At 36.7% G+C, this 22,455-nt stretch overlaps 2 protein-coding genes across 2 annotated transcripts in view; both read left to right on the plus strand.

Moving 5' to 3' along the window:
* The window catches only part of LOC129724882 (exostosin-1), a 383,585-nt gene extending 361,649 nt beyond the window's left edge, over positions 1-21,936 (plus strand). Inside the window, exon 10 of the mRNA XM_055680159.1 lies at positions 1-21,936. Coding sequence (XP_055536134.1) covers positions 1-109 — 109 coding nt within the window. The 3' untranslated portion in view covers positions 110-21,936.
* Positions 21,883-22,455, plus strand: part of LOC129724883 (histidine-rich glycoprotein-like) — a 14,245-nt gene continuing 13,672 nt past the window's right edge. Inside the window, exon 1 of the mRNA XM_055680160.1 lies at positions 21,883-22,425. The gene's annotated coding sequence lies outside the window, so the exon portion shown is untranslated. The remainder of the gene's footprint in view (positions 22,426-22,455) is intronic.

Here is a 22,455-nt window from a genome sequence, read left to right on the forward strand (position 1 = left end):
TTACATGCCCCTGCTGCGCTCCAATCTCCGCCTGGATCCGGTGCTGTATCGCGATTCGGTTTCTAACCTGAGGAAAAAGTACCGCCAAATTGAACTGGTCGGCAGCTAGCGGTTCGTGTATGTTTACTAAGTCACTCTTACCTGTAGTTCCACTGGGCTTCATCATTCAAACTGACAACTGACCGCGAAACAAACGAGAGCGAGAAAACAAAAAAGCCAGTGACGTGGAGGAAATTTATCTCAATGTTAGAGCAAGAGACCGACCCTGCACCGCTGGACCTCGCGGCGACAAACGGGGCTTAGCTTAAAGCGGAATGGAGTAACCTGTAGATATACTCTACAATTGACCCATATTTTTTGTAATTACGCTAGTGTTTTTTAACCACCCCCCGTATAGGACGACGAAAAGCAATTTTTCGGTTATGAACGAACTGAACGCAATTAGCAAAAATATTATAAGTCACAAAACAGTCACACTGTGTGTACAGCGACTAAATCAATTGAGGCAAAGATAAATAGTTGGTTGTTAAACGTATAGATAAATGCTAACCGGCAGGCCATACCCAAGTCATAAAAGAAAATTTCGCTTTTGAAATTAGGTTTTTCTCTGTAAATAATAGCATTCGGTAGGCCAAACATAAAATCAGAAAAAAAGAAATTAAGCAGATGAACACAGTCATACTATACAGCAGCAGTTACAACCGACGGCAGCGAACGTTTTATCTTCTAGTGCGATAAGTAGGACAAATTATATCAAAGAACGATTGCCATCAGTCGGGGGAACGATGACGCGAACCGCTCCGTGATGAAGGAGCAAAAGTTACTAAAACACACTCTAGCTGTTACGTCAATAAGTGTACACGTTAAGAACAAATATTGATTGAGATTTTTTTTACACTGAACACCTGGCAGACTAAAAACGCAAGCTAGACAGAAGGCAAAAAAAGAAGATCGGAGTAAGATTGATTGATTCATTGCAAAAGAAAGCAGCTGCTTTTTCGGGTACGATTTTAACTTTGTATACGTTAGTTTGTTCGCGCAGCTCACAACCAATTTTAAAGATTTTAATTTTGACTATAGATTACATAGGGAAAAAATGACTGAACAGTACACATTCGAGGCGCGTGTTTGCAGCTGAGGCTGTGGCCATTTTTTTCTGCATAATTCTATTATCATTAGCTTTTTTTATACGCAGAGCAATATTTGACGATTGATGATGAGTTCGCGTGTCTGAGCAGAACTGCTTGCTTTACTGCAAGCTTAGTACCGAGCATCGGAAGCACTTGTGGTTGAGAAAACTAAAGAACAATCAGGAAGAAATCGTTTTTTTATCCGAGTGCAAAAAAGGGTGCAAAAAATTATTTCAAGAAGGTAGTAGATAAGGAGAAAGATTAGATCACGAAATTGCAAAACTTGTTACAAAAAAAAGACATACTTTCGTACAGTTGTTTGCAACAGAGACAAATTTATTGATGGAGTCAATCGACAACTTGATTGTTCGTTGCTTCTGATTACAACGAAAACTATAACTCATAGCCTCCCCAGCTGGTCTCGAGGTACGATGGTGGCCTAACAAGCCAGTTGTCGTAGGTTCGAGTCTCGGCTCAGGAGAGACTGTTAGTGTCAGTAGGATCGTAGCGCTAGCCCCGCAATTGTCCTGTACACTCAACAGTTGCCTGCGAAGTCTGTGTATAGTAAACAGAAGGTCAAGTTCCGAATCGGAATGTAGCACCAAGGCTTTGCTTTTTTTATAACTCATAAAAAATTGCAAAGCTATGGCTAGAGTATTTTTTAAACTCACCTTTTCTTTTTTTTAACACTGAAAAAATGGCTTCAGATTTGGGAATATGAAATTGAACTTATAACTGCCTTTTGAGGCACCTGAATTTTCTTTTTTATCAGAAAGATACAATAATTGAACATTTGGATCTCAAAATAGCGTTGGAGAATAACAATCTCTTGTATAATATTTGGCGAAATCTTAACAAACTGTAAACTAGGCAGAAAATTTCGATACACCGCCTTTGAACTTTAAGGTACTTTACTCAAAACATGTTCTCCGCGATTTTTATCGCGCTTTAAAACGAAATTGTCCTCGAAAAAATTGTTTCGTTTGGCAAAATTTTAAACCCGTATTTTTTGTTTTGTTTTTGGCATTTGGGGTGACTGTTTTTGAGCTAGTGTGGTTCGAAAATCATCTTTTTTTCATATAGACCTAATATTGGAAAATTTACTTACATCTTTGAAATTTTGGCAGCTTCGCAATAAAAATGGTAAATTCACATTTCCATTTTTCAAAGTTTCATGGTGTGTAGTAAAGGAAGACCTATATTTTGTTTTTTTTTTACAAACAAACGGGCAACCATTTTTGATCCGGCTGAAACTCTGCGCAAATGTTCCTATGGCCTAAGGATGTCATTTTGCACTATTAGTGCAACACGATTAATTATGGAAAAGGGTTTATGTAAAATGGTATTGATGATTACAAATATTTTCAGAACCGAAATAGTTTGTTGGGTCGGTGTTAAGTCTTCCGCAAAGTTGTAGGTAATAATTATGTCTTTCCAAATAAATTTACATCACATTGTTTTTTGATAAAAAAATGTCGAAAACAAACAAAATAATTATCTCAAAAAGGCAATATTTTTAATCTTTTTTTTTAAATAAAACAACGAAAGATGGACTAAACACTGTCTGACCATGGAGAAATGAGAAGTTGGCTTTCTACTAAATGAAAAAAAAAAAACAATTGAAGCAAAGTTTGATTACTATAATGTCTTCGACAAAGTTGTAGGCAGTAACTTTGTCCTACCAGAAAATATACACACCCGTAAGACATTTTTTTTTCTAAGAAAAAAAACATCAAAAATAATTACCTCAAAAACTTACCTATCAAAAACTCCACAATGTTAGCTAAACATTGATAGTTATTTGAACTTGTACAAATAGAAAACAAAAAGTTAAAATTTTCCTCAAAAAAAAATTTTTTTTTCAGGGACAAAATTTTCTTCAACTTTACCGAAGACACTTTACCGATCAAATAAACGGTTGTGGCTCTATAAATATTTTCATCAGTAATAGACACTTGGCTTAGTAAAGAAGACTACGATTTCGGTTTTCTGATGTATAATGATGTAGTATGATGTAAGGTTCGAAAGGTCTCGATGAGACAAGAAAAAAATTATATAGGGTCTGCTGTGGGAAAAAAAGTTACAGCTTATTAAGTGCACGTTTTAAGAGTTTAGCGCTTTCTACAAAAAAACATAACATCTCAAAATCTGAATCGCTTTTAAAATCGGCTTGTGAACTGAGGCGAAGGTGCAATATACTAGTAGATTCGTGCACAGCAGTAGGCTACCAGTAGAACTCGTGCACAAAGTAGGTTGTAACTTTTTCTTCCCACGATAGATTTTTTTGCTTGTCTCATCGAGACCTTCTAAATCATATTTCACACGCCAATATACACCAGAAAAACATAGCTTCATACATTTTGCCCAGTCTCCTTTGATTTACACTTCCCGCCATAAGTTTGGAACTTCCTTCTACTCAGTATAGCAACACACGGTTTAAATATTGGAGCACCCCTCAAAAAGTTTTGCATCTCCTGAAATAGGTAGATATATCGTGTTTCCGACTTCCTAGAAAAAAGCGGTCTTCACCAAACTTGTTCATAATTGAAAGGGCTTTTAGTTATTAAACAGCTTAGTACAAAATTCTGCCGCTCTGTGGCACTATTGAGCATTATAATCATCGTATTTTGACCTATTCTTTTCTCACGATTCCGACCTCCAAGAAATCTGCGATCTTCTGTAAAGTAGCTCAGAGGGTCAAGGGCTTCAAGTAAGTGGAAAGTTCAGTGCGGATTGCTACCGCAACGTAGCGCTGGTGTGCATGTATTTTCTTATTTTTCGACCTTATCTCGCGATACTTACTGCCTAGAAAGTGGCGGCCTTCGGCTAGTGTTAGCATAAAGTTTTCTTCAAGAATATGTGTCGCATGTCTACCATAGCTGTTTTCTTGCCGAGAAAATCAAGTTTTCCCATGTTTTGTAAAAACTTGATTTTATCTCTACAGACATAAAATGAACACCCCTTATTCAATTGATCCAGCTAACAAAAGGCCTTAACTTCGTCTGAACAACAGTAATCGCCGAGTTGTTGAAAACTGCATTTTTTTAAATAGTTGGATTCTCGTTCGTAATACTCAAAACTTAACGCGCCACCTAGTGATATTAATCGCAACAAAATTATTTACAGTTCCTACAGCCCCTGACTTCCCGAACAACTTTGCCGAAGACCGCAAATTTCTGAGCGGTTGAATTCACGAAATAATGTAACTATAGAATAATGCAAACTTCAGGCACATTAGAACCGCGATGCGGTAGAATTTTGTACTGAGTTATAAGCCAACCAAAAGCCCTTGACCTTTTGAACATCTTTCATGAAGACCGCAGTTTTCTGAGTGGTCGAATTCACAGGATAAATTAAGTTTGAAATACTCTAAACTATATGCATACCAGCGCCAAGCTGTTGCTGAATTTCAATTCAAAATATTGCACCAACTAAAAGCCTTTAACCTCCAGAACAACTTTGCTGAAGACCACAACTTTCTTTGTTGTCGGAGTCACGAGATAGATATTCAAACTGGATATTTCAATACTCAGTGAAGCGATTCCCAACTTTAGTCTCGAGGTACGATGGTGGCCTAACAAGCCAGTCGTCGTAGGTTCAAGTCTCGTCTCGGGAGAGACTGTTAGTATCAGTGGGATCGTAGCGCTAGCCCCGCAATTGTCCTGTACACTAAATAGTCGGCTGCGAAGTCTGTGTATAAATATACAGAAGGTCAAGTTCCGAATCGGAATGTAGCACCAAGGCTTTGCTTTGTCTTCGTCAAAGTTGTAGATAATAATTTTATACTTAAAAAAAATGGTACACCTTGAAAAAACTTAAGTTTTTTTTTATTTTGAAGATTTTACCATTTTTATTTTTTCTTTCTCCAAGTTCCAATAAGGCTGATACAAATTTCGAATTCTTTTTATGTCCAAGGTTATCAAAGTTAGCAGAGGGTGTGGCAAAAAATAAATAACACCGAGACGAAAAAAAAAAGAAATATCTTTGATCAAAGTTTGCGTGCAAGTTATAAATTGCACTCAAATAAATGTTAAAAAATAACACTTTATTATTAATATTATTTATTTCGCTTGCCTTCCGACGACACTCTCGCTGTCACCTGACTTGTTTGTTGCTAAATTAAGCATTTATGCTGTCGGAAAACCAATGAAATGAATAAAACGGTTTGAGCTATTTTTTTCTTCCCCTTCCAATATTCAGATTTTTGAAGGGGGGGGGGGGGTGACATAAAATGAAAATAAAATTTGTAACGGCCTAACGAAAAATAGATTTTGAAAAAGTGAGTTTTTGAGGTATTGAATTTTTAGGCCGTTTTTTGAGGTTTTTGAGGCCGAAGACATCGAAGCATCACCTAGAAAACGCAGAAATCTCGTGTTTCCGACGACCTAGGAAATGCGGTCTTCAGCAAACTTGTTTAAAGAATCAAGGGCTCCTGGATGATGGATGGTTTATTGTGGATTTCCACCGCTACGTGGTGATAGTGACCATGCAAAATTGTCGTATTTTGATCTTAAATTATCTCTCGATTCAAATCTTTTAGAAAGCTGCGGTCTTCAGCAAAGTTGTTAAGAAGGTCAAGGGCTTTTGGTTGGTGGATAGTTTTGAAAAGAATCTTGCCGCTACGTGGCGCTAATGTGAACACAATTCTTCGTATTTTGACCTTAGTTCATCTCACCGGCTTCCTGTCCTGAATGTCGTTGTCTTCAGCAAAGTTGTCCAGAAGTTCAGTGTTCACATAATTCTATGTATTTCCACCACGATCTTTCGTATGATTCTTGCTTTTTTCAAAGTTGCGATCTTCGGCCAGTACCATCAGCTCATACTGTTCCAAAGCTGCAAAAATATAATAGAAATTATTTAGTCCAAGAAAAAAAATATTGTCAGAACCGCAGTGTGTTCAGTAAAGTGGTCTCATTAATTATTCTTCATGTTTTAGAAGTTACAATTTTGTGATTAAATTACTTTAAAGTGAAAAACGAATTTTACTCGTCTCATTTTGAAATATAAATATTCACTTTGTTCGGCAAAGTTGTAGCACATCTTAAAAGAAACTACTTTGTTGAAGACATCATACTTCTATCGGCCTATTTAAATGGACTTTGTGTTATCTGTTACCGTTGTCAATTTATCTTTTGATTGTGATTTCCTACAAATTTTCATTTTTCTACATTATTCTTTCCTATAATGAAACAAACAATTTCTTCGAAGTAAGTTTATTTTCATCTCAGATATTTCCTTGATCATTGACGATTTTTTACTGGAATAATGTTCTAATTTGCTAACAGATATCCAAAAAATCTGCAAATATCTGCAGACAAAACCATCGTTCAATCCAGTTATAGGCATTTATCTCTCGTTGCCTCTTGCATTAGAAAACATGCGCTCAAATGTCGAATACTCTGCTCTGTCAAATTCTTACCTAATTCTGTTTTTATAATTCTGATTTGCAGTAGCAGCTATTATTGCCTTCACGCAATCTACAGACTGATGCTATCAATTAGGTTACGTAGACTGCACACTTTTTCCAAAATGTGATCGAAATCATTTTTACTCAAAAAAACTTTATAATGGAACCGTAGTGTCTTCAACAAAGCTGTTTTAATAATTATTCTCCATTCAATAGAAGTTTGAATTTCGTGATTAGTTTTCCTAGAATTGAGACACTATTAAATGTTATATTGAAAAATATTCTAGTGACAATCTATGGAAAACACTACAAAAGTCTATTTAAATAGGCAGATAGAAGTGTGGTGTCTTTGACAAAGTTGTTCCTCATAAAATCTGCTACAACTTGACCGAACAAAGTGAATTTTTATGTGCAAGAATGAAAGGTGGATTGATCACAAAATTGCAATTTATATAAAATGAAAAATAATCAATGGAACAACTTTGCTAAAGGCTAAAATCTTTTTTTATTTTTTGTCAAAATAATTCCGATCATGTTTTTGCAGATTTGGCAACAGTGTGCAGTGGTGGCCCGCCCAGCTGGTCTCGAGGTAGCATCGTACCTAACCAGTCGGCCATCGGCCTAACAAGCCAGTCGTCATAGGTTCGAGTCACTTCGGATCATTACATTGATACCATCTCATGCTACTTGTTGTATAAATTTAAATCAATTCTCAAACGAAACTGAAAACTCTTTCAGAGGTCGGAATCGTGAGACAAAGTAAGGTCAAAATATGAAGAATTGTGTGAACACTGACCTTCTAAACAACTTCCGCAACGTTCTAGGAAGTCGAAACCGTGAGATAAGCTAAGGTCAAATTATGAAGAATTGCGTTCACACTAGCGCCACGTATCGGCAGAATTCTGCACTAAACTATCTAGCAGCCAGAGAGCAATTGACCTTCTGAACAACTTTGTTGAAGACTGCAACTTTCAAATAGTTCGGACTCGTGAGATAAGTTAAGGTCAAAATACTATTAATTCCGTGCTCACTTGTGTCACATAGCGCTGCGACAAATTTCCAAACCATACTGCTTGCCCACCACAAGTTCTTGACCTACTGAACATCTTTTCTGAAGACCATAACACTTTAGGTTGTTAGAATCACGAGTTAGAGTTACACTAATCTGTCCAGCCGTTTTTCCAAGTTGACCAATTTTTCTCAAACCGACTTTTGCAGCGACTTAGTTGACACACTAGAGATCGAGTGTTTCTTGGAGGACATTTGAGAGTTTTTTCTCTAGAAACAGGAACTTTTTATCAATCGAATGTTCATTGGCATTGCTCAATCAACCCGAATAGGGTATTTCTAGAGAAAGCTCAGAAATTATTACACAATGTGGAAAAACAAATCAAAATTTTACAATCGATGTATGACAAAGACATGATAATGACTACATTTTTTCAATAAAAAAACATTTCAAAAACTTTCAGGCGGGAACGGTTTAAATTGACCATTTATCAGTGATAGCGCTCAGTATTAACCATGTTATCAGGTTATAACAGCTCACACAGCATCAAATAAAGTCAAGACGAATATTGTGCCCAGTTGCAAGCATGATTTTCTGTGATTGTGACTCTCACCCACTTCGTTTATCATTCCCATATTAAAACTATCTTTTATAGATGGTTTTGTGGCACTATTTCTGCCTGTGTTCTTTCGGGCTGATGTTTCTTAATTTAGAAAGTCATTATCATTATAAAGAAAATTTCAAGTATCAGGAAACTTGAATAATCATCTAAATTAACGAGTTTTGTAGTTTCTGTTCTTGTGCATAAAAGCTATTATTTTGATTTTTTTGAGAATTTTTGGAATTCTTAAAAATATTAAAAAAAACTACCGTTCCACTGAAAACTATTTAACACCAACTCACGATCACCAGAAGCAAAATAGTCAAATAGATAATGATTGAAAAAAGGTCAAAAAGTACTCCAGCTGCAACCATTGCGCCCTGCGTCGCCCAGAAACACAACTGGAACTGCACGATCTTCCTTTCCGCAAATCAGTTCCACAACCGTAACAGTGATTGCCATAAGAAGCCATTTTTGAAGTTATTTTGTACCACAAAAAGCGTATTAATTTATGACATACCACTGCTAGCATCATTTTTAAAGCCAAAACAAAACAGGAATGTAGTAGGAGGTACACACTTTACCAGTTTCAGAGAAGCAATCGAACGTGAAACCATGAAGAAAAAAAATAGTTGTATGGCATGTGTGAGGATGAGGTTTTTTTATATACATAGAATGAGAAGCCGCGCGAGAGCAGATTTACGAGAAACAGAATGGTGCCGTTTGATACGATTAGTCCGGTAGGTTAAACTAGTGATTATTGAGATTGATTATTGATAAAAAGTATGAAATCATAACTGTAGTTAAACTGAAATTGAATACAATAAGTCGGGTAGAAACTCGAGGGATTTCAGAAATCAAAACAAGCTTAGCTCAGAGCACACAGTCGATGTGAAAAAAAACAGCCTAAATCTCGATCTAACACAAAGCCGAAATACCAGAAACAGCAACCATGTTGCTGAACCAGGAGTTGAGAACAGCTAAACGCACCGGACGTCTTCCAATCAGCCGTCTTTCAGTTGGATATTGCCAACTACAATCGAAAGTTGAAAGCATAGAGCAATAGTGAAAACATAAGACGAAGTGAAAAAAAATTGAGTCACACATTGAGAAAGGCGAGAAGAGGGGAAATAATAAATCGAACAAGAACCGTTCAACCGAATCAATCAAATCAATTCCAAACCATATCCATACCTTGGCGAGCGTCAAGGTATCAACAAAAGAGAAACAAAAACTGCAATAACTGAGTGTAGCAAATCTTTACCCTAACCTAGAAAGAGTAACGAATGCGACAAAGCTAACCGGACCGTATTATAAAACACAGCAACCAATATCAATCCACCCAAGGTGGAATCCATACTTATCCGCTTAGAACCCGTAGACCAGTCGTACCACCCAGAAACAACAATCAATGTCAGCGTCAAAAAAAAAACTAGAGAAATAAGTGAACCCGCTATCCCTGCTAATGGTCGATTTTTGATACCTATCGATGTTCGTTAGTAAAAGCTGTGACCAAAATTTGAAAAGCCTCCCATTTAGTAAAATCTCCCTTTGGTTCTAACATTCTCAGTTAATGTTAATGCATAGCTTAACAAACAACGGCAGCATATCATCATTCGACGCAGAACCATTAAAGGAGCTGCTACTGAGTGCGCGTCGGAAAATGCAGAAGGGGCAAAATGAATCATAATTTGCCGATATAGTTTTCGGATCAGTAAACACAGCCACTATTTCATCCAGCTGCGGTTTAATCTGCCAAGCCTCCGTTTCCTCCTCCTACTCCTCTTCCATGATCAATGACAAATTTCTTCAACCTGCTATCGACAGACCTTTCTGTGGGGGGGTTTGATTGCGTTTGATTTGATTGTTTTGTTTGGTTGTGGTATGTTAAAATCTGCTTTGTTTTTCTGTTTCAAACTGAAACAACATAAAAAAAACTGTTACGATAATGTGGCGATATGCTTCGATTGACCACCAACGCAACAACACGTTCGGCAGGTATGAAATTGCATAATTTGGCGTTCGTTCTGCCACCCCCCAATTTGATCGCACTCTTTTTCGTCAGGCGTCAATGGGTTTCTAGGGCGAATAGTAGCCCTATTGGAATATGCAAAATTTCTGTTTTGCACTGCTTGCTCTGAAGTGCATTGTTTTTATTTTTTTGAACTTTGACTCTAGCAATAGCATTAAAAAAATCAATAAAAAAGAATTTTATATGTTCAAATAAAAATATGTATTTAAAATTTTAACCCCGTATATGTCAACAAATTTTCAAAATGAATAAGATCGGTGCAAATTACATCAAGTTTGGTTTCCAATTCAGTCTGATTCCGATAAGTTATGCAAAACTATTGTCGAATTCGTTTTTACGGCAGGACTATCCCGTCCCGGACTACGCTTTGCAGCTGAAAAAAAAACACACAAAAAACAAATAAATAAACAAATAAACTTTTTTTTTTTGGTTTTGACACATACGTGTGAATTTGTTGGTGTCTTCAAAACTGCACTCTGTTTCTTGCGCGGACTGTCCGGGGCAGAAGAGGGGAGTCCGGGATAGGCCGGAAAATGTAAAAAAAAACAGTGATAGGACAAAGTGTAGTCCGCGGGGTAGCTACACCGCAAAAACGAAAACGACATATGTATCCACACATTTTCTCAAATAACCAAACGACCGTACCGGGAAGAGTAGAGACAAATAGCTAGTAGGCTGTGGCCTGGTTTGGGTGTCAAAGTTTTTCGCCAATGTGATTCGAAATGAGTTTGCTACAGCTTTTACTGTTGAATCTTGAGAAATACCTATCACTATTAAAATTGCTAAAGTGAGTTCAATTCTAGTGCGTGTGCGATTTTCAACTCAATTGAGTGTGCATCTTATTTTTTTGATAATTCGATTCAACTAATCGAAAATATGATGAAAGCCATCAATTTTGTTATCCACCAACGTCGATTTTGGTATGTTTAATTTTTTTTTTAAGAATGCTTAAATGTTCTAGAATCTGGCTAAGAATTGGTTATATTTTCAACTTCTTCCTGGGTTTGTTCGATTTCAAGCTGCATTTAAGAAAACAGCTTGTATAAGAAAGTTATTTGAAATGATGATCTGGTTTAACAAATCTCAGTATTTATAACTATTATTCTTCTCAGCCCATTTATTCATCTCATACAACATTGAAATTCAATTGAAAACTAGAAAAAACGCATATATTTTAACTAAATCAATCTACTAATCCAAGGAATGGATTTCTCTCAGTCCAATTTAGATTTCGCATAAAATAGATTCCGTAAAAACTTACTTAAAAGCCCTGAACTTGCTTTCATAGTCGAGCATCTACACTAGGCTGTCCAAAAAAAAAAACGATGTTGAAAAAGTTAAGGTGCTCAGCCCCAAATTGGAAGATAATGTTATTTATAGCATTTTTTTAGAACATTTCGACTTTCTAAGAAATCTTTTTCAGGTTGCTCAAACGTGATTTATGAAAAAATGAATTTTTCAAGCTACAAAATCACTCGCACTTTTTTCAAATCTGTTCGATTTCTTAATTTTTCCATATATTTTTTCTTTTTGTGGGGTTGTTTTTGAATATTTTGCATGGTTTGGTTCAGCATCGCATTCAATCATTTGACTCATAGAGCCCATTGAACATCACAAAAAAGTAAATTTTTCTCATAATTTTTGGATTAAACCCTTAAAAACACGTATAAAAACATTTTTTGATCAAGAACTGAAATTTTTACTGCAAAGCGGGATTCAGGACGAAAATTTATATGAAAAAAAAAATCCTTGATATCTTATCAGAGGGCTGAGATATTGGCGTTTTTACATGTGATGGAAAACTATGCATTTTGTCAATAATGCCACTAAAGCTCAATATCTTCATTGCACAGTGTTTCATTTCGCCGTTTGTGCGTATAATATCCTAAATAGTGATTCAAATGTTGATTATAGCCATAATATGTTCGGAGTTGTTTCAGGATCCTTTAATGTAGAAAGATGGGTGATCAATTCTCCTATGAGTGAGATAAAAAATTTACTATTTAATCAGATGAAATAGATATAAGGTGTATTCGACAAAGTTTTAGGTTATCTTAAATCAAGAAACTTTGCCGAAGACATCATGTTTCTATCTCTTACATATAACGAGCAATATTGTGTTTTCTATTAGAAGGCACTAAAAATCACAATTTTGGTTTTAACTTTTTTCGCAGATTTTTCCGAATTTTTAAATCTCTACTAAGTTATTAGCCATAAAAAATGCATTTGTTTTCTGAACATTGTTATTTTTTATCTCCCGAAATAAAACAGTTATTTAACATATTTGTTGAAATGTATAGTTTTCAATCACATATAAAAATGTCAATATCTCAGCCACCCCGATAAGATATCAAGTATCTTTTCTCATGTAAATTTTCGTCGTAAATTCCGCTTTGCAATGAAAATTTCAGTTCTTGATCAAAATTTTTTTATTTGTGTTTTGAAGGGTTTTATCTAAAAATTATTAAAAAAAACTTTTTTTGTGATGTTTCATGGGCTCTATGAGTCAAATAATTGAATACGATGCTGAACCAAACCATGCAAAATATTCAAAAACAAACTCACAAAAATGAAAAAAATATATAAAAATATATAAAAAATTTGAGAATCGAACAGAGTTGAAAAAAGTGCAAAAGAGCGGGTTTGTAGCTTAAAAAAGTCATTTTTTCATAAATCACGTTTGGGCAACCTGAAAACAATTTTTTAGAAAGTCGAAATGTTCTACAAAAATGCTATAAATAACATTATCTTTCAATTTAGGGATAAGCACATTGAATTTTTCAACACCGATTTTTTGGGACACCCTAATCTACACTCAAAAAGTCATATATTTCAATCAGATGCCTCAGAAATCTTATAAATCTTGAATTCTAACTGTATGTATTTTCATCTGTTTTCACTGCGTTTGAGATAGTCAAAAGTTACCAAATCGGTTTCTGTTAATACGAAAAAATCATACTGAAAATGTTAAAATATTCCGACATAATTGACATAAATCGGCAGCACACCTAGATTATCGATTTTGTTCGAAACAACTACTTTTGGTACTCTATTTTGTTAGAGAAGGTTTTGAACTATTCGACACTATTCCATCATTAAGATCGAGACCTGGACTCAAAAAATGTCATTGTCGAATGATAGAAATCCGACAAGAGAAAAATGCAATTGTCTTTTTTGCAAGCAACACGGTACAACATTTTATTTTGTAATGTTGCTGAGAGCTCCATTGGTCCAGTTTCCCTGGTTGCCAACACGAAATAAGATTTTTCATACATTTGTATTAGGCGTCGTACACAAATTACGTAACGCTAAAAATCTAGATTTTAGATGGGGGGTATCCCCCCACCCCCCTATGTGGCGATAAGTAACGTTCAATATGACTCCCCCCCCCCTCAAGTTACATTATGCTAAGCCCCCAAAAATTTCGATTTTGAAAGAAAATCACAGTTACGAAACCGTTAAACTTAACCCCCACCCCCCTCCCCGTGAGTAAAAATAAGTTACGCAAACTAAACCCCCCTCCCTCCCCCTTCATGCGTTACGTTATATGTGTATGACGCCTTACATACGAAATAAAACCGCTTTGCGCCTTGCGAAACTGGGAAAATGACATAACCTGAGAAAAAGGCGGAACCACTTACAACTAAACATTTTAAGAATAAACATTGCGAAAGATGATATGGTTCAAATCCATCTGAAACAATATACGCTACGGGTGGCAATGGGATGTATGGGAAAAATGTCATCATCGAATTTCAAGAACCGGCCATGTACATTTTGTTTATTGGTCATAAATAATAACCTGGACAAAATTTCGGGTAAATCATACATGATTTAGGGGTGCCTCGAAGCGCTTGAAATTTCGGTGTTTTGACCCTCGAAAATTAACATCCCTAACCTAAAACTATGTTTAAGATGCCTAATTAATAATAAAATGATTTACATCTTGCACTAGATTTCGTATTGGGAATGTCCATTTTCGAGGGTCAAAACATCATAACTTTGAGCACTTTTAGGTACACGTAAATCTTGTTCGATCGACCTGAAATTTGCACATCATTTTTTATGGTCAATAAACAAAATGTACATGTTTTGAAAAGTAGGCAATGTATGTAATCTTTTTGAAAAGGTAAAAATGAACAAGGACAGAGGGTGTGATTTAAACTTCGAAAAAATTTCCCCCGTCCAGACGGGACCGCAATCTCTGATGTCTCCGGCATGCTGTTTTGGCCAATTAAACTACTGGAGAGGTAGACCAATATCGATTACCCCTCACGATTGTGCCTTGTTCGCAGCACACCTCGATCAACCACCAGCCGCAGAGTTGTAATACGCAACACGCGTAATGAACTGTTACGTGGGTAAGAGTACCGCATTTGCTTCCATCCGGCACAAAAAAAATTGATTATTGAGCCGCAACACGATACAACATGTTATTTCATTTTTTTTAAGGGGGGGATTTGTTAGTAGCTTAAGTATTTATGATAAATATTAGAAAGTGATGAATATGTGTGTCCAATCACAAATGGTGACTTCTCAACACTGTTAAAAAATTGTAATTTTAATTGTTAGGATTTGTTTGCTATCGCAATTAGGACTTATTTTTCGTAGGGATTTAAACCTACTTGTTAGAATAGGGGAAGTCAACTTATAACTAACTTAATTGCTAACTTATTGGCTATAAAGAGAGCTTATCGTAGCAATTGAGGATTGCAACGATTTTTGTCCAAAATTTTTAATAATTTCATTTGACATAGCTTCTAATGGTTACACACCAGTAAGTATATGTAATTCGAGTGTACCAGTGTACCAAACCAAGGAGGACGCTCCAAAATCATTTTCAGAATTTATTCTGAATCCTTTGGAGCGTTTTCTTCCTTGTTGAACAGCAACTTGACCAGATCGGTACAGCATAAAGCATTGCTGGTCTAAAAATTTGTTTGTAAATCAAAAGTTTGTTCTTTAAACAAAGTTTAAAATTTTCTGTTAATGAGAGGATATAGACATCTCGTATATTTGCTCTTTGTAAATAAGTTTTGCATGTTATTTCATTGTGTGGCTAAAAGCTGCAACGGTCCGGTTTCATTGTTTGCTAACACGAACACGAATTCCATGCATTCATATTACATATGGAATAAGAGAATTTATTCATCAAGAGAAATTGAGGAAATGACATAGTTTGAAAAAAGGCGGAGTCTTTTACATCATGGGTCTAAAATGAACATTGTGAACAGAATGCGGGCTAGTGATTGGTTAGCCGCTGCCTTTTGCCAGTAGATTTTAAGTTCCTTTTTTTTTCACTGGTTTTGCAACTTAAAAGATATGCTGATTTTTATAGCAAAAAATAAAGAAAACTTCACCTATTGATGAAAACATTTGTGTTCATGATTATGCATTCAAAACGACACATACGATACTCGTACGATTCAACATTCCACCATCCTGTTTTCGGCTTTAAAAGCGAGCTGGTGGTTGGTCGAATACTGCGAAACGAAACTAAAAACGATTGATTTTTGAAAAGAAATAATTTAAAAGTTAATTAATTTTAAGAACTAATAAACTTTTTGAGAATTAATTATTGAAAAAAAGTGTCAACTATTATGCAACAGTTTTGAGATAATCTTCACCTATCAATTAGGACATTGGCGGCAAAAATCCATTTAGTGGTAGTAACATAATATACATTTTTGTGACAATGTCCACAGCATGCCTCCCTAATGGAATAATCATCGCTCATATATCCACAAACCGAAAGAGCAGCCATGGGAAACCTTCGCTTTATCTACATGAGCTTTTCGTAGCGAGTGAAAAGAATTTTCATATTTAGAAAATGTAGATATCTAATTCCTTTCAGTTGGTCTCGAAGTAGTCTCGGCTTAGGAGACACTGTTGGTGTCAGTGAGATCGTAGCCCTGTACACCAAAACAGTAGGCTGTTTTTTGAGGGAGCAACTATGGAAACTTCACCTCTCAGTGAAGTAGCAAAATTAGTACAACATTGAAGTCCACTCAAGATTCTTTTGACAGACTGAATTGGTCACTTACATCATGGGTCTAAAATGAACATCACGAACATAAAGCGGGCTTGTGATTGGTTAGCCGCTGCCTTTTTTCAGTAGATTTTAAGTTCCTTAAAAGATATGCTGATTTTTATAGTAAAAAATGAAGAAAACTTCACCTATTGATTAAAACATTTGATCATGTAATTAAAACGGCACATATGATACTCGTACGATTCTACACTCCACCATCCTGTTCTCGGCTTTAAAAGCGAGCTGGTGGTTGGTCGAATACTGCGAAACGAAACTAAAACCGATTGATTTTTTTAAAGAAATAATTAAAAAGTTAATTAATTTTAAGAATTAATAAACTTTTTAAGAATTAATTATTGAAAAAAAGTATCAACTATTATAGCACAGGTTTGAGACAACCTTTACCTATCAATTAGGACATTGCCGGTGAAAATCCATTTAGTGGTAGTAACATAATACACATTTTTGTTACAATTTCCACAGTATGCCTCTCTAATAAAATATTCATCGCTCATATTCCCACAAACCACAGGAGCAGCCATGGGAAGTCCGACTTCGCTTTATCTACTTGAGCTTTGCGTAGCGAATGAAGAGAATGTTCATATTTAGAAAATGTAGATATGGGGCCGTTCCTAAACCACGTGGTCATATTTTGATCACTTTTTATACCCCCCGCACCCCCCCGTGGTCTTTCGTGGTGTTTCGGCCACCCCCCCCCTGCGACTTTAACCACGTGGTCTTTTATCTGTCAAGTGCCAAAATTTCGCTTAAATTTTTTACATTTCTATTATTAAACTTTCAGTACGTTCTATACATATTTCTAAAATGGCCAAAAATCCATTCTTGACTTGGTAGCAACAATAAATTATAAGTGAGGTAAAAAGACCACGTGGTCATTTCGTTAAAAAGCAATGACAAAAAAAAATGCCCACTTCATAAAGGCTCCAGAAAAATATTTGAACGCAAATAAACAAAAAATCATAAATTAGTATGTTCTCCTTTGGCCTTCAACACCTTCTGCAATCGCTATGGCATACTCTTCACGAGATTCTTGAGGTGCTGTAGGTCGAGATTTTTCCAGGCGCGTTACAGAGCATCGAAGTAATGATGTTTGTTGGTAACACCAGTTTTGTATACCTTGGCGTCAAGAATTAAGGTGCCGCCACACGGACGCTAATTCCCTTAGTTTCTAAGTCATAGTTGATTGTAAAAAGCATTTTTTTCATCATAACGCGGAATTACTGTCAAAAGCTATAACATAGAGACCCTGAACTACTCCGTCATGCCCGAATTGTTCATAGCATACTATTCAGTGATGAAAAAATGCTTGTTACAATCAACTAAGACTTAGAAACTAAGGGAATTAGCGTCCGTGTGGCGGCACCTTTACTCATAAATTCTCGATGGGGTTGAAGTCAGGGCTTTGTGGTGGCCATTCTATCAGTTTGATGCGGCACGACCGGAAGAATGTCTTGGTCAGCTTGGCTGTGCGCTTTGGCTCATTGTCCTGCTGAAACATAAAGCGATCTTTCAGACCGGTCTTGAGCAGAGAAACTTGCAAATTTTCTGTGCGGATGTTGCGGTAAAATTCTGCCATCATCCCGTCAGTTTTCACCAGGCTTCGCATACCAACCCACGAAAAACATCCCCACACTATAACATCTCCCCCTCCGTGCAGACCCTCTCCGTTCTCTGGATATGGCGCTTCTGCAGCTATTCACCGGATTTGCGCCAAACACGTCCCAGTGCTTCGATCTGTCGACAAACAGTCCGATGTGAAACCGTAAGCTGTAGATTTTCTTGGATTTCCTCGAACCACCTTCGGATTTTTTTCACCTCACGCACAATCTTTTCATAAATTCGGGCATCAATTTTCGGCTTCCACCCGAAACCCGAAGCATAATTTTTCCTACCGACATTTTACTATTATTGTATTTCCTGGCAATTTCCCGGTGCGATTCCCTTTTGCCGTAGTCTCGAACCACTAATTTTCGGATGCAGAGAGGAATCGTTTTCGTTGTTACGGCGTTCTCCATTTTTTCCGACTTTACCGATCGCAAACACGTGAACAAATGTTGCTGAGCCTGGGCAGAAGTTTCAAAACGTCGAAATATTCGAAACATAAATAATCGAGGGGTCACCCGATTGAAACTTATCGAAAGTATATCGATTTTTAAAGTGGACATTTTATTTGTTGATTTGCAATTGCATTACCCGGCCTTAATTACATGTATTTGAAGAGCATATTGAGTGGTTTATATTAAATTGCAACTGTGATTAAAAGCCGCTGTAAATGTGCACTAGTGTGTTGTTCATCACAATTCGACGATGCTGTGCTTTAACCAGTGGTATATATGAAAATAATCCGATTTCGAACAGAAAAGGAAAATGGACGGTTATAGTTTGGAATCACAGCAGAATTTCGAACTTCATACACATGTCTACCATCGGTTAACGTTAACACGAATAGAATTTTCCCCCAATCGCACATCTGCAATATGCAACACGCAACAGCTGCACTCTCAATATCAGTTTCCATCCGTCACGAGAATGTCATGAGAAATTGTTTGTCTTCTTTCCAAGCCGCAACACGACACGATACGTCCATATTGTTGCGTGTGTTATAGCTCTATCGCGTCGGTTCCGCTGGATGCCAACACGAAATGAGTTAATTTTTCGTACATTTGTATTGCGAAACCAGGCCCGTAGGTACCGGGGGGGCTAGGGGGGGCTTAGCCCCCCCACGCGTTTGTATTGCCCCACCACGCAATTTTCTCATGTAGGTGATTGATACTAGGTGAAAAAATCCAAAAGAAAAATCTGAAATGTTAGCAATAAGCATTATTGAATAGTCACCAGTTTTTTTAATGTTGACGGTATCAGTCAATTTTTTGGTCGAGCAAATATTCCAAAATAGATAAATTTTTCAATCTTTTGGTGAGCCAGTATCCTAACTTCCTGCAATATGATCTTGTGATGCATGTTCATGTTCAGTTAAATATATTTTGGCCCGACTTTTCCATATTTCGGAAGCATAACCCAGACCGTTACCTGGCCCGGACAACTCTGTTCCGCTTCAGTCCGAAATAAAATCCGACTATAAAAATTGTAGTCTGACCGGACTTTGAACTAGGCATTCCACACTCTACCTGGTCTGATGGTAAGCACTGATCAAACAAAGCCTATCGTAAAATTTAGAATTCGGGCTGACGGTTGAATCGCTCCATTCTCTCAGTATTTCTTCGCGAATAGATTCTCTCAGTATCGTTGGTTGACATCAATCGGCGACTCTCGAAGCTGGATTTATAACGCTGTAATTCCTTCAATGCATTTGTTGCTTTAGAGTAGAACTTTTAAAAACTCTCTTCTGTTCTTCGATCGCACATGGTCGCACCCTCAAGACATTTGAAAAAATTAATTGGAAGATACACAGTTTGGAAGTTGTGGGTTCAATCATATTTTCAGTTAATTTAAGTTTCTACCTTCATGACTACATTTACTCCTTGAACCAAAGGATACACAATTACGCTAATCAATAGCGGTTTTCACGTCTATCTCGAATACAAATACCTAGCCGTTACCTGTGTATTATGGTGGAAAATCAATTTTTCGAATTTCGTTTAACGATAGGGCTCAAAAGTTTCGTCTACTCGAAAAAAAATCATCCAAAAAAATTTTTTTTGCGATAAGGTACACCAGATCTTGACGTTTCATGCATTTTTTAGACATTTGGCATAAAAAAATTCGATATCGACGATTTCATGAACTTTTAACTGTTCATTTCATCAGTCAGAAAGTTGAAACATTGATCGCTTTGAGGGACGTGTTCCCAAAGGCCGATTTAGTTGAAATTTGCATGGGGACTGTTGAACCCTACCGCTAAACGATAGTCGAATGACCTTTTTTCATACATCTCACTGGCGCCCTACTGTATATCTTCCATTACTCATCAATTGAGGTGAGTATTTTTACGGCTGGGTATTTGAATACAAGCTCGATATGAATACAAAGCAAATGTACGAAGCTCTTACTCAGTTAGAGTAAAAGTAGCTGAACCTGCGTAAACAATTGGTCCCCTGAAACTCAATTACACAATGTAAACCTGCTCATTTAAGTTTGCAAACTTATTAAAATTTGCATTTTTTTTCTTTAATAAGGAGGTTTTTAACCACTGTGGCTCGCCACTGTAAGACAGAAATGATAAAGTTTATATCTCTGATTTATTTCAATTATACGCACATTCGCAGTTTCGTTTTTTTTCGGAATATAAACCCGGAAAACTGCAATAAGATAATTTTTACGGGACACCCCCAACGCTTATTTGAAAATAAATGAGCTTCTGAATCTTTAGGTGCTAAAACAATCGAAATGGGACGAAAACTGCAAACGGTATAAGAATTTTAATTTGTGAGTACTCGGGTACTCCGTTGGACGCGTAAAGGTCCTTTTTTTGTCGAGCACATAACTGTTTTAAACTGCTTACTCCACAAAAAAATTACGTTTTTTTTTTAACAAAAATTCTCTGCCCCCCCACGCATAACGGAGTAGCTACGGCTCTGTGCGAAACTGGGACAAACTGTTAGAACTAAAGATAAAGGCGAAGTTATTAAGAAGCTCAAACATAAATATCAGGAAAAAAACTTCTTTTCCAATTGATTTATAGTTTATCATTCACTAGTTTTCAATTGAAAAGATTATGGTACCAACCAAAATGATTATTTTGATAAACCCTATACAAAATGTTCACCTGCCCGAAAAAACACCCTGTTCAAAATTTTAGCTTATTCGGCGGTGCAAAAAATGCATTTCGTTGAAATTCCAAGAATTTTTCTCGAGTACCGTTGAATGCGATTTAGAAGAAATTTCTTTGAATTTTAAACTATTTTCACTTGTAAAATTTGTTGAGAGTAACTCGACTCGACTTCAGTCACTGTCAAGTCGGTTGAAACATGGCCCGATTTCTCGTGCCAGCGGAGATAAGCAGTCGAGCTACTCAGCTTCAATTTAATCGATTCGACTTCTGTTTAACGAAAATTGTTCAGTCCAGACTATCATGAATACCAATTTAATACTCTCGTTTAACTACTGATCTGCATTTTCCGATCGCGCATTCTAGTTCATTTCACTGAACTCAGCCAACAGAACCGTAGAAAACTTCTCCAGTGTATCCGAAGTCTTTCGGAACACGTCATCTAGATGACGGCGGTGGCAGGCTCGGCTCCATCTCGAACAAATAGAAAACATCCATAATCAGGTTATCATACTGTAGCGACTAAGAAGCTGTCAGGAGATAAATAAATAAAAAGAGACTATCGTAAATCAACTTGAGCTCAACTCATTGTACACATATTACACACACAACACACAACATACACGGAAACTTTGGATTCGGAATATCAGCCAATCAAGCCATAGTAGGAAGTACTCAGCAGACAAACTCTCGAAAAACTATTTGTGTAAAAAAGCAGAAAAAATCGCAAACACTAAAATCAAAGATTTTTTACAGAACAAATCATGGTTCATCATACGTAGAGGATATACAAAACAAATACATACATAAAAGAAGGCAATTTTGCTGACGATGTTAGATGTGTGAGGTGAGTAGAGCTGGTGAACTGAGAACACACACATTATGAGAAGAAGAAGAAGACGCGTTGTTCGTATATTGTTATAAGAATCAGTGAAAAATACAACACAGGCTATTGAATATAAGATTCGACTTCAAAGACCCTTAATTCGTTTCTACATGTCCGATCTAAAATCCAAAATGTTTAAGCTAATCGAAACAACAACGGTTCGAAGTTCGTAGCCCGACCTACGGTAACCGAACTTCCAGTAGTAAACTTCCAGACAACAGACAGACTGACAAACTACGAAACGACGAGACACGCAACACAAAGCCAAACTGTAAGAAGGAGGTATCTCTAACGGAAGAGGAGCGACGACGGTTCACTAAAGTTGTTGGTACTCACGCCGCGGCGGCGGTGTGGTGGGTGGCTAACCAAATAAGTTTTTATCGTTATTCTCACCCCTGCTGGCTCGGTATTGCCTCTCTGATATATAAATACAATGAGGCTCGGTTGCAGATAGATCACTGCGAGTTTGGATTTCACGATACGACGGACGGGGCTGTGTTCCGTTTTGCGCTCTGGAATAACGGGAATCTGAACAACAGAACGGCTAATCAAGTGCGTGCTAATCGGAGAGGTGTAAATGTAAGTGATTCTAGTGTAGTGTTGAACTAA

The sequence above is a fragment of the Wyeomyia smithii genome, chromosome 2 (genome assembly GCF_029784165.1).
Source record: "Wyeomyia smithii strain HCP4-BCI-WySm-NY-G18 chromosome 2, ASM2978416v1, whole genome shotgun sequence".
Taxonomy (NCBI): Eukaryota; Metazoa; Arthropoda; class Insecta; order Diptera; family Culicidae; genus Wyeomyia; species Wyeomyia smithii.